The sequence below is a fragment of the Malus sylvestris genome, chromosome 8, assembly GCF_916048215.2.
Source record: "Malus sylvestris chromosome 8, drMalSylv7.2, whole genome shotgun sequence".
Lineage (NCBI taxonomy): Eukaryota > Viridiplantae > Streptophyta > Magnoliopsida > Rosales > Rosaceae > Malus > Malus sylvestris.
In genome coordinates this window covers 13,702,780-13,715,833 of record NC_062267.1, presented here as the reverse complement: position 1 = coordinate 13,715,833, position 13,054 = coordinate 13,702,780, and the positions used below count along the sequence as shown (strand labels likewise).

At 36.1% G+C, this 13,054-nt stretch overlaps 1 protein-coding gene across 1 annotated transcript; it reads right to left on the bottom strand.

The window, feature by feature from the left end:
• Positions 1-2,474: 2,474 nt before the first annotated feature.
• On the bottom strand, positions 2,475-5,883 carry LOC126632316 (uncharacterized). Its single transcript, XM_050302687.1, has 2 exons — positions 3,569-5,883; positions 2,475-2,746 (listed from the first exon to the last, which is right to left on the bottom strand). The coding sequence occupies exon 1, from the start codon at positions 5,369-5,371 to the stop codon at positions 4,094-4,096; it is 1,278 nt and encodes a 425-aa protein (XP_050158644.1). The 5' UTR covers positions 5,372-5,883; the 3' UTR covers positions 2,475-2,746; positions 3,569-4,093.
• Between the last annotated feature and the right edge of the window lie 7,171 nt (positions 5,884-13,054).

Sequence of the window (13,054 nt, the reverse complement as noted above, 5' to 3'; positions counted from 1 at the left end):
ATTAAACTAATAATTTATCTATTTTATTATGCAACTTATCTACTTGTTCACTCAACTCCTTTTGTACGAATTGAATTTTTTGAACTTCTAATTTTAGTTGTTCAACTATTTCTAATGACCTAAGTTCTACTTGCTTTGGCTTACTATCTATGAGGTCAACAAGCTCTTTTATCTCTCTTTTGCTAGGAAACCTTTGAATATTTTTATTATTATCTTCTAACTGAGATGTAATATAATCTAAATTTTGTCTAATTATCTTTATGGAATTTTTCTGAAAATGTTCTAACAACTGGTTTAACAAATGATTATGCTTATTATTTTCTAATTTTATATTTTCTACTAGACTAATAATAAGATCTACAATACTATTGGCTTGCGGATTTTCTTCACTGTGCAAAATATGATTATGCTTTCTTGATGGAAAATAACAAACTAAACTATTTTGGTCTAAAGTTATTTTTCTTTTTTGAGGTTCACTAATTTCTAAATTAAGATAATCTATCATAAACTATAGTCTACCCTTCTCTAGAGTTACAGCTAACTGGTTTCTTAAAAACTCTCTTTCTTCTCTCAAGGTCTCTAAAGCTTGATCTGTTGTTCTTTTTGCTTCTAAAACTTTATGCTGCACTTCTGTGTTAATTTATTTACGAATAAATGAAGGATGTTCAAGATAGCCAAAATAAAACTTTTGCTTCTTCAAAGTACTGATAATTCTTTTGGATATATATGTTAATCTTCTCTTTATGCTAATTATAGTTGGATGTCTGAGACAATAAATACCTGGTAATTGTGGTTGACAAGGTCTACAGGGACAATAATATCTGTTGTTCATACACAATATGATATCAGTTGTATCAATGACTTCTATCCTCAAGGTACTTTACTATTATACTTATATTATTAAAATGCTAAACTTGGCTCTGATACCAAATTCGAAACGCGTGCTAGGTTAAATAGTTGGATGACCATTATAACAACTAGACATAGAACCTTGCACATGGAACTCGACATGTTTCAGCATGACGGCCACTCATAGTACAAGTATAAGGCCTTAAAGGCTGAACTCAGAGGTACGAAGAACTCAGAGGTACCCTGGTTAATGTCCAGTTATTTGTATGGCAAACATTCAACTATAACAGAGTGCTCGAACAAAGTATGATCGTCAGTTTAGCAGGTTAATAATATAACCACAATAGTGTTTCCCTGTTTTGGACTAAAAGTCTAATTAAACAAACACACTAAGTAAGGAAAAGAAAACTTACTTAAGACTTGGAGATTGCTTGAATATGTACACTTGAACTTTTATTGATACATGGAATGTTTACAGAGATAGTTGTTTACAAGAAAGTGATTACAAAGAAGTGTTTACAAGGATGTTATGAAGGCTACGAATGCTAGAGTGTATGAAGTGAGTATGGTGTTTTCAGATGTTGAGAGAGTTGTGTGGTATTCAGGTGTGTTATGTATGGGAGGAAAGGCTCCCTTATATACAAAATCTAATTCTTCAAAAACAAAATAACATTTCATCTATTTACAATTTTTTGAATAGTGACAGCACATTGTTTCTGAAAACTGTCAACACTGTTTCTAAAAGATGGCTGTCTTGTCTTTGCTTGAATGTCATGTGAATTTATGTTGTCTTGGTTGCTGCAGTGTTTGCCACATTTTCTTTTGCATGTGAATCTATATTGTCTTGGTTGTTGCAATGTTTGCCACATATCCTTTTGCATGCAAATGCTTTCTGAAAATGTCAATCTCCTTTTTCTTCTTTTGGATGTATCCACATGAACTTTGCATAAAACTGACCCAATCTTGTACATATGTGTGAAGGGTAGGATCGGCATTTTTGAAAAAATCTATCCTGATGATTAAAAGTAAAGTTTCGAGGGTGTTTTGGTTAGTTTTCCATTATTTTAATAGGTTGGTCACAAACAAGGGTCAACAGTGGAAGCAAGAAAGTAGTTCATGCCATATTGGTGTTGGATGGATGCGGGCTTTGTAGAAGAGAAGCCCGAAAAATTAGGTTAGGCCGTGAGCAGTGCACCCTAGTAGAACTGGGTGAGGGCTAAAGCAAATGCGGCTCAAAATTGGGTTTGGACCGAGGCAGGTGGTAACCCAAAACCGGTTAGGGCAGGCCAAGAAAGTAAGCCCAAGAAATTGGACTTGGACCTTAGCGCGCAGCAGGCTAAAAAACGATTGGGTTGCAAAGTGATGACGTAGGAATTCTAAATTTGAGGTTCATAGATCATGGTAAATATTTTCATACGGGCTTATAAAATATCGATTCTGTATTTTATAAGAACCTAGATCGGATGGAAACATTAAAAGCCTTTGAATGTTAGTTGTAGAAGGTCCTTCTCCAAAATCCTTCAATTCCTTAGTGTAACAACAAAACCGTAATGTTTTGCCTGTTTTACTAAGGGAAAAGAAAAGAGAGGGAGAGGGTCGGTGGTGGAATGAGATTAGAAAGAGTATGCAAATTCTGTGATGTGATTTCTCACCCCATTGGACCTTTATTTATAGAGATAAGGAAGAGAGAATCCTTGCTCTCCAAGTAATACACAATACAACTAATAAACTATCTAAAAGATATCAAAGAGTCCTACATATAATCTAGTAGGATTTATAGAATCACAATCGTTATGAATTTAAGACTGCAACATCTGATTGTTGCATCTATAGAGTTCTTGAACGACCGCGACATGTAGCTGAAAAGGCCTACACACCTCGAGCAGTCTTCATAGACCTGTTTCATCATGGCAAGGAAGGTTTAAAAACAAACAAAGGAAAACTAACGAAAATGGCTTGAAAACTTTGAGTTTTAACGATAAGGACAAAATAAATAGTAAAGTGAATAGTACCAGGATTGACTTTTTGGTGTAAAAATGTGGTTTTTTGTTAAAGTGAACAGTACCGTGGGCTTTTCGTTAAAACTTCCTTAAAACAATGGAAGAGCAGAAAAAGAGGTACCCACCTACAGGATTTTCCACGTCGAACCAACTTAAGCTTGGAGGATTGTATAAAGAAAATCAAAGACCAAGAACCAAGACTGCGCAACTGTTCTGTGCACTCCGATTAACAACTTTGCGGATGGGGTTATCATGAACCCTAATTACTTCTATTTCGCTACTCTTAGTGAAGACCTGAACAAGTACTGCACAAGGCCGTGGCACAAATGGAAACCGCAATTGATAATACATTCTTTTGCAGTTTTTGTTAACTCTGTTGGTAAAGGTTGATTAAATTCTAGTGTCCTATTTGAATATTTTTATCAGTGGAAGCAAAATAAAGGTTTATCTTACTTGTTGTCGGAACGCAGTACTAGAGATAGAGTTCTTACAATTTATTTGATTTTGAAGAACAAATTTGTGAGACTAGGATCTGTTATATCTTATGAAAATCAAGCAGTGAATAAAATGGAAATGTTGCATTAAGCATCACTTTCTTGGTAGTTACACTAATCGTTATGCTTTCATCATCGACAACCTTGCTGACACTCCTAAAGATATGGGATTGCTTCTTCAAAATGAACTAGTCAAAACTAAAGACAGGGAACAGGTTAACAAACCTCCTTATTAGCCCGAGGTTCCGCAGAAATTTCTTTGCTGAACTTTGTGAAGACATCAATGCATACCACAGAATCCCTTGGCACAAGTGGAAGGAAATGTTAAAACAGTACTCTGTCAATTCTCCATGGTCTGTAGTTTTTATTGTTGTGGTTGCTGCACTTCCCGTCATCACTTCCATTCAAACAATGTGTCTAATCTCTTTATTTCTGCATTACATGTTTATATTAGCCAGATTGTAGATTGTTCATGACCAAAGATATATGATGACCATGACAATGATAATTGTGTCATCATTTCGTGATTTATAGCACTTTGACATTTGCAGATGGCCAATTTCAAATATTTAAGCACTCATCAGTCTGTTGTTATGTCCAAATCTGCTTCTCCGAAAACCAATGGCCTAAGAACTCCTAGAACTCAGCACAGTTGCTGCAACAACTTCTCTAATTCTCGCTTGTTATGGGCAGCAGTCCTAACTTCGATGCATTCTGAAATTTAAACTCACGGGCTAAGACAACCATTGCTCAAACATGAATCCCATGTACAAAAAAGGTGTTTCCTCTATATGTAAGAACTCTGCCCTCAGCCCCTACACACCATACATGGCCTTGCAGTTGTAAAGCCCCTTTCATCCCTGCTGTTTCCCATACAAACTTGAAAAGCCCAAGAGCCCTGTCTAACTGCCTCACCCCGCTCCACACCATCTCCTCCTCGTCCGAAGTCACAATCCTTGCCATGCACAAGAAGAAATCATCCCCACTACCACGGCTATAAATACCACCACGCATGTCCACTTCAATATCTCCAACACGCCCATACAGGTAATATAACAAAAGTGTGAACAAGCACTTGGATGAATGACCCAATGTCTTCGTCAACTTCTTCTGCACTAAGCTTTCTTGATGCCGGAGTTCCTTGTGTCCTATACTTCTATCAGTCAGCACATCCTTGATTTGACACAGCCCCTCTTTCATTACCTCAAGCTTTTCTACGGAAGTCAGTAACCTCCTTTCATTTTTCAACCAATCAATGAGGTCGCTGAACATGTCAAGAACATCTTCCCATTTCTGCAAACCAGAAGAGTCAATAACTTTGGCAGGCACAAGGCGTGTCCATGAAGAGGAGTCGTTTTCATATGAAATGGAGGTGGATGTGTCGGCCAAGAACTTTAGACAGCTAGAAACTATCTGTTGCCCCATTTTTATCCCTTTGCTTGGGTACCGATAGTCTAGATAATCCAACTCGGATTTCAATCCATTGAGTACCTCCTCAAGCATCCCTGTCCATATGCGATGCTGTGTGACCTGTGGGGATATTGTGACACGCACCGACTGCCTTTGTTGGGCAGAGATGTTCAGAAAGCCACCTACTACTGAGAGTGAATTCACAATCATGGGCTCCCTTTCACTAGGTGTACCGAAACACACAAACGGGTTATGGATTCTACCTCCTGACAATGCTGCCATATTATTCCTCAGCGCTTTCTGTACTAGTGGAGCTCCAATAAAGACCCTGGCAAGTGACTTGAAAGTAAGCATTCTGTTTTCAGTACGATCATCAATGATAATCGAATCATCACTGACATTGACGAGCCTTCCATCAATCAAGTCAACATTTTTTAACAACTGGGTTAATTTTGTCAACTTCGGGAATGCCTTCTGATACCACTCTGGGGGCAAAGGATCTTCACGAGACTCCTCCGACCAATGAAACAGCTTCACATTCACATGCAACGCTCCATTTCGCTTAGCCATTAGATGCTTTGCACCGTAGATAAACTTCTCTATATGTCTACAGGTCATTGTTCGCTGGAAAAAAAAAATGTACTCTCTAAATTACCCTTCAAGCCGGCACTCCGAAATTAAAGCTGCAACAGCAAGGGGACAATGACTTCATTGAGACAATAAACCAAACAGATGGCGTGCAAGTTTATTGTCTTCACAGATGACTCGAACAAGCAACCATTCGAGACGGTTTAATCGGAAATAACAAAGGTAAGGAGGATAAGATTGAAACCTTCCCTTTAATCTTGTTGTTGGTACAGAAATCGTGAGAGAAACCATGCCACTCGTGGAAAGTGGAGACTATGGAGGAGAAGAGACAACAGCTATTAAATGCCGGGAAATATAAAAGCTATGGCGTGTCTGAAAATTTGATTTAAAAACTCGACTTTATGCACGCACGGTCTTGAGCAGGAAATCTTATGTTGGATCCATAATTTCAGAAATGGGCTTTATTGGACATGAATTGTAGGCAATAACAGACCAACCCAATACAATATATAAATGTGATATGCTTTTTCTATATATATCAATAATATTCTATTCTAAGATCATCTCCAATTCATTGGATAAAGCTCAAAATATAAGCTTTAAAACCCTCCAGACCATCTCCAACTATTGGGATAAAATAAGTCATGGGGAGAAAATATATCTCTGAGCTAGACCCCCCCCCCCCCGGATTTAAACTTGCTTAAATTATTCTGGACCCACCAAACTGTCATGTTTCATCATTTTTTAAAACTTTATAAATACATATGTATTTGTATGATTTTTAATTACTTATCAGAATTTAAATATTTTTATATTAAAATGTTCATAAAAATAAATTAGGATAATTTACATAAATTTTATTTTCAAAAAAGTTACCCAAAAAAAAAAGAGTTAGGCTAAAATCATTATTTAATAATCTCGGGCTAAACTTTTAAGCCATAAGGACTGGAGGAGAAAAACAGTTTATGGGTTATGGTTTAAAATTTTCTGACTTAAATTTATAAGCTTTATCCCCAAGGGTTGGAGATTGTCTAAGGAAAGGAGCAAAGAGAAGTCGAAAAAGCAACAAAAGCTAGCCAATCCCCAAAACCACATTTGTCAGAAACCAAAAGCAAAGCATCCGCAACAAAGTAAGCAAGCGTATGAATATTAAACACCATGTTGTAAAAGTTGAGGGAACACATGTTTTTGCCAATGATGAAAAGTGAGAAAAACTTAAGACTAGTAGCATTGTTGTTGTTGTATGATGTTTTTCAAATTCACTCATTTCATTTTTATAATTCTTCACGTATGTGGCTCTATATAAGGAGCATTCCATGTATGATCACAAGACATGGAAAAGAAAATAGTGAAAGCAATAATACTAATAGAGTAATGCTATGGAGACTAAATTTGCAAACTAAATGATGCGTCACTAATAGGAATAAGCACATTTATCGACGTTTAATTAATAAATCAATCATCAACTTCCATGTCCTTTAGTTTTCAAAACTTTGTCTCCAAATTTAGTCTACCTAGCATTGCCCATACCAATATCCCTTACTTCCTCTCTTAACCTGCAATCATTTTGTGTTATAGTTACAAAAATAAACAGTGTGATACATTGTACCCACTTCGCTCCTGTCTCTAGCAAAGGTTATTGTAAACATGCAAATTTCGGTGAAAATAAATATTCACCAAAGCATTAAATTTTGGTATGCAAGGGCTTACAAGGCATACAAGGGCGTATGTGACATGTACCATGTGTCTCACAAATTGTACACATGGCATGTGATTCATCAATATTGGACGAGTCATCAAGAAGGACCCGTGTTAACACTTGGCGGAAAGGAATTATTTAATTTTAATTTAATTAAATAAAAAATTAATTGATGGAGTTAAATCATGAACTGGCCCACAAATTGAGTCTTGTTTTTTTCGTCAAGTAATCAAGCCCACAATCAAGGCCAATTTCATCTGTAGTCAAGGCTTGGAAAGTCTATAAATAGAAGGCTCCAAGACAAACAAAAAGGTCCAAAAAATCATTCATGCCCAGATGCTGAAGCTTTGAAACTCTGAAGCTTTCAAGCACTCAAACCCCTCAAGCACTCAAACACTCAAGAAGACTCAGAAAACCTTCCGCATTCTTCGTCAAACCCGTGAAGAACCACCAAGCACCCTTACATGTGCCAGTTCCTCCATTGCCAAGAGCCAAAACCTTGCGGCATCCATTCATCCAAGATCAAGTCATTGCAACCCTTGGATTAACAACGCTACACACCTTACATTTCGGAGATCGAATTAGAGAATCAAGTTGTAAAGAGATTGTAACCCTAAATCTGTCAATGATTATAGCAAAACCTTTTGAATGGGTTTTCGTGCTATACACCACGTTGAGAAAGACCAACTTCCCTCTAGTCTGATGGATCGCTTTCTCTTGCGCATTAATGAATGGATCGAGGAATTGCGTATGAAAGGTTTATGGTCTATCTTATACTATCTAGTACGATCGATCAAGTCATTCAGTACAGTATCTTCGTCGATGTAGGTCTCGGTTGTTGTAGTTGATATTGATTCTGATTAATTCGTTTCCAGTTTTCTTTCCTCTTTTGTTTGTATACAAATGTTCTTTGTACACATGTTCTCTTGTCATTTATCGCAGGATTTTCGTGTTTACAGTTATCACTCTCACTTTTGCCTATTTATAACACGTTATCAGCACGACTTTCTAACTCTAACTAGTTCTCATTTCCCTTCACCGAAAAATGGTTCCTATAAGGATCTTACTATTCTTCTTCCTCCTTTGCCTCACCTACTTGATGTACTCTCACCAAGAACTGCTAGCACCATGCCTTCTCCTAGTTCTCAATATAACAATTGCTTCTACTTTTGATTTCTTGTTTTGTGTAGCTTCTGATTACTAACCCAGTGTTTATTTATGTTAATTTTACTGTAATTTTAGATGGTGCTGTACAATCGTGCATCTTGAACTATAGATTTAATTTTATTGCAATTTTAGGTGGTACGGTATAATCGCTCATCCTACACTGCATATTTAAATTTTCCTACTACTTAAGTGGTGCGGTATAATCTCTCATCCTACGTTTTATTCTTTCAATGAGAGTGGTGCGGTACAATCGCCTTCCTTATTAGTTTTCTTTCTTCCTGGTAGTACTACTTAATAATGATAGCAATGCTTGTGTGTTGAGTATTACTAACTACGCCCATACCACGTTATATTCTTTCAATGAGAGTGGTGCAGTACAATCGCCTTCCTCATTAGTTTTCTTTATTCCTGGTAGTAGTACTTAATACTGATAGTAGTCCTTGTGTATTAAGTATTACTAACTACCTAATAATTTTTAATTAATGTCTAAATTATGTAAATCTCAAGCCTAAAGTTTCAAGTGCTTATCATTTTGGCCTAAAGATCAAAATGAAAAATTTGTAAGAACCAGAAGTTCTAACACTACATTCCTCCAAAATACATATTATTGCAAGTTCTTACACATCTCATTTTTCTTTCAGAAAAAGAAAATGGAGAACTTGGCAAAACTTGATTTGTTGCCCTTGATATCATTGGGAAAAACTACCTTACTTGGGTAGTGGACGCCAAGATCCATCTGAAGGAAGGAAACCTTAGAGACACCATCAAGGAGGATAACAATGCATCATTTCAAGATCGGGTGAAGGCCATGATCTTTATCCGTCACCACCTTGAAAGGTTGAAGAGCAAGTACCTAACGGTTGAAGATCCATTAGTCCTCTGGAAGGCATTGAGGAATAGATACAATCACCAGAAAATGGTAATTCTCCCGAAAGCTCGTTATGAGTGAACATACTCAAGAATCCAAGATTTCAAGACGGTTGCTATGTATAACTCTGCAATGTTCAGAATTAGCTCCCAAATGAAACTTTGTGGGGAGACTATCACTGAAGAAGATATGCTGGAAAAGAATTTCAGTACTTTTCATGCCTTCAATGTGCTCTTACAACAATAGTAAGAGAGCGAGGCTTTACTGAGTACAACTAGCTGATATCGGTGTTGGAAATGTGCTCTAAAGCCAATCATATGATGATACTTTACGGACATTTCACATGTTAAACTAATCTAGTTTACATATAAAGGGCAAAGATTATTGTTTGAGTCGTCTCATATAAATGTTATATGCTTAAACGATAAAGTCCAAGGAATATGTGATTGGGAGAATGCAATCTAATGAAGTTAGATTAATGAGACCATTCTTTCGTAGACACATCCTAAATGTTCCTGATCATAGGATTGCCAATTGGGCATTGACAGTCCGTTAAGATCAGTGCGTACTGTGTCTTCTCTCAGGGAGAGTGACTAGTCTCGAGTCATTGGTGTGTGTGACATCAAGACAAGTACGTAGGTGCTCAATAGCGAATGAGTTCACTGAACGTGATCAACGAAGAGTTCTTATATTCCATGTCACATGAGAACTCATGGTTGGGATAATGCAAAGTAGTCCTTTGACCTGAGACATCACAGTTGTCTTGTGGTTAAGTCCTTAATCTTTGATTATGTCTAATTCACCCCCTCGGGGTGTCACGGCATCGTTGGGGTTAAGCCACTTAGTCATGGAGACAAGTGAATGCGCAACAAGGGATCTCTAACCTTCAAACAGTTGAGGGAGAATACTCTATGATATGATTTGGAATCTCTGGCCAGAGTATGAATGAGATTGTGGAATGTGTTCCAAATCACATTCAAGGAAATCATATAAGCAAACGATTCACATTGGATAGTAGACATGAACAAATAAACTATCATACCAAACAATGTGGTCAAGAGTATTAGATTAGAGAAAGACCGTATTGCATTTGTAATCCCGAACTGAATAGGTTCTCTATCCTCTTCTGATTAGCTTGGGTAACCATGACATGCTGCTAGGCGTCAACCATGGTTTGTGGAAGCCCTATACGTGTATAACCACTAAAGGGAGAATTGAAAATTGTTTCAATTCACAATCGATGTAAAATGGTTTTAATCGCCCACTGCCTCGCTAAAAGGAACCTAATGGATCGCACACCATAAAAGGTGGAGATTGAAGATTAAACGGAAATGAGTAAGAATGATTAAATGGTTTAATCATTTATTTATGGCAAGGATTAATTAATATGTTAATTAATCAAACGAATAAGTTCGTTAAAGACTTCGGGATAGTTTTGGACCTTAAGGCCCAATGGGCTTCGAACGTCAAGCCCATTAACTTAAGTTGTATGACAATTTAATGAATGAAGATTCATTAAAGCCCAAAAGCCCAAAATCCCCTAAATGGCCGGCCATAGTGTGATGAATTAGGGTTTTGGTTATTTAGGTCACTTAAAGAAGTGACTATATAAATGACTTTATAACTAAATATTCATTAATGTAGTTAAGGGTTTATTTTGGGGGAAAATTGGTGAGAATTGTCTCTCCATTTTCTCTCTAAAGAGGCCAACACCTTGGAGGGTACATCTAGCAATCCTACTACTCCAAGGTCACTCATTTCTTCTACAATCTAACCTTGGTGAAGAGACTTAGAGGTTCTCAATTTTGGGAACTTAGAGAACCTATTCTTCCATCCAAATCCATGGATCTAAGAAGCAAGGAATGAAGGCCCCTATCTCTTTGGGTGATTAGCCTTTGCTTATGCAAAGAGGAATCTACAAAGGTATTAATTTCAACTCACTTTGTTTTGAGTTGATTATTGGTTCACCAATCTACTAGGCTTTGAATTTCATGGGTAATGTTTTGTTTTTGAATGCATACAAGCATGATTCCGCCTTTAATTTGTTAATTGCATGCTATAGATGTTATTCAAATGAACATGTTTTTCAAAATAAATCCTTCAAGTGGTATCAGAGCCTAGGTCTAGTAGTTGGTGAATCCTTTTGGGTTTTGTAGTTCAAAAGTTTGTGATTTAAAAGTTGTAATTGTTACAAGCTTTATTCTTGCTTCTTTGAATGTAAATTTTGTTTGAAAATTTGCCATCTCAAATGTTGTAGATGTAGTTCATATGAGCATGAATATTGGAGCTAAAATTTGGTGCCATGATTTTGGGAATTTTCGGCCAAATCCAAAGGGTGATTTTTTGGGTTCATGTTTGTCTTGTTAAAATGGTTTTAAGGTGACTTTTGGAACCCCTAAGTACCCTAGGATGTTAGCCTCATTTTGAATGATGAAAATTTGAGTTTTTTGGCTTGAAAACATTCATGGAGCTCTTATGGGTTTTCATGGATGTTCTTCATATGTTCTTGATGTTCTTGCCAAGAACACAAAGGTTTGTGTTTTGATTCAAAGTTTTGATTTATTTCATAAAGTTTATGATATATGTTTTTCAAATGATTTATCATGTATTTAAAGTGTTAAATATTTGTATAAATGATGATGGAAACATCAATCATCAAAACATATATTATTTTTATGAAAGTATTTAAAGTGTTAAATATTTGTATAAATGATGAAAGAAATATCAATCATCAAAACATATATTATTTTTATGAAAGGTGAAAGCACTACTTGATTGTTTTTGACAAAACTAATAAATCAAAACACCCACCACTCCTTTTTATCCCTAAAAACCGGCCACCCTAATAAAATAGGGTATTTTTGGGGCTTTTATGCAATTACATAAAGTTTTGATACTTTTGTGTATTTGTACTTTGACCCGAAAGTTTACGTTTTGACGTTAAGGCCTAAAAACGCTAAAGGACAAATTGTTTTGCTCCTTTAATGAAGTTTTGAATTTATTTAAATTTTGGGTTCTAGTTGTATTTACATGAAGTAGTGACTTTTGTATTTTTACAAAGTGACCCCAAAAGTTTATGTTTTCGCAATATGGCCCAAAAAGTTGTGGTTATTGCATGATGGCCCAAATAGGATGAGAACAAAATTGTTTTGTCTCTTTAAATGAGAATTGGATTTTCATTTTGTTTAGCTCCACTTAAATCAATTTTATGGATACAAGAACCAAATGAAAATGTTGCATTCAATTAATTAGTTAAAGCGTTAATTAATTAAAGGATGATTATGAACCTAAGCCTAATATAATTGAGCTATGTGAAAGGTGTTTCAAATTTGTTTGAACCATGGGAATGTGTAGATTAGATTTTGGTTGTAATTTGATTTGATCAAATGTTGTAAAAGGGCATAAGTCCTTCTTTACTTTAAGGTAATTTGTTTTATGCAAATGTTGTAATGAGCATAAGCTCATCCTTTACTTTGAAGTATTTCTTTCTTGCTTTATATGATATGCATGAAAATGAAGTAATTGGGTCCAACGCCCCTAAGACAACACGCCTTAATGTGATTAAACGCGTAACTAAAATCAATCTCCATCCCTAGACCGAGATTCAACACAAGGCTCGTGTTGAATCTAAACAAAGGTTCATAGTCATCCTAAGGCCCTAAGGCAACTATATAGTCCATCAAATGAATGCAAACCTTATGTTAGTAGTAACATATACTCTTGCTTTAAAAACCGTTTTAAAAGCATAGTGGGAGTATTATGTACAACTAAAACAATCATATGGACCAATAGTTGTAATAGGACCAAAATTGTTTTAATAGAGATTAAAATGTATATTGATATGTGATGAGACCTAAAACCCTCAACCAAACCAATATTAAGTTGAAAGCGTGAGAGTGCTTAGAACATTCTTTCGTGGCCTTCCACCATGGTAGTTCCAATCGTTTATGACTTGTACACCGGCTTCACCCTATCATGG

Excerpts from the sequence above, each read along its gene's own strand:
- LOC126632316 (XM_050302687.1), bottom strand. The coding sequence starts at position 5,371 with ATGACCTGTAGACATATAGAGAAGTTTATCTACGGTGCAAAGCATCTA.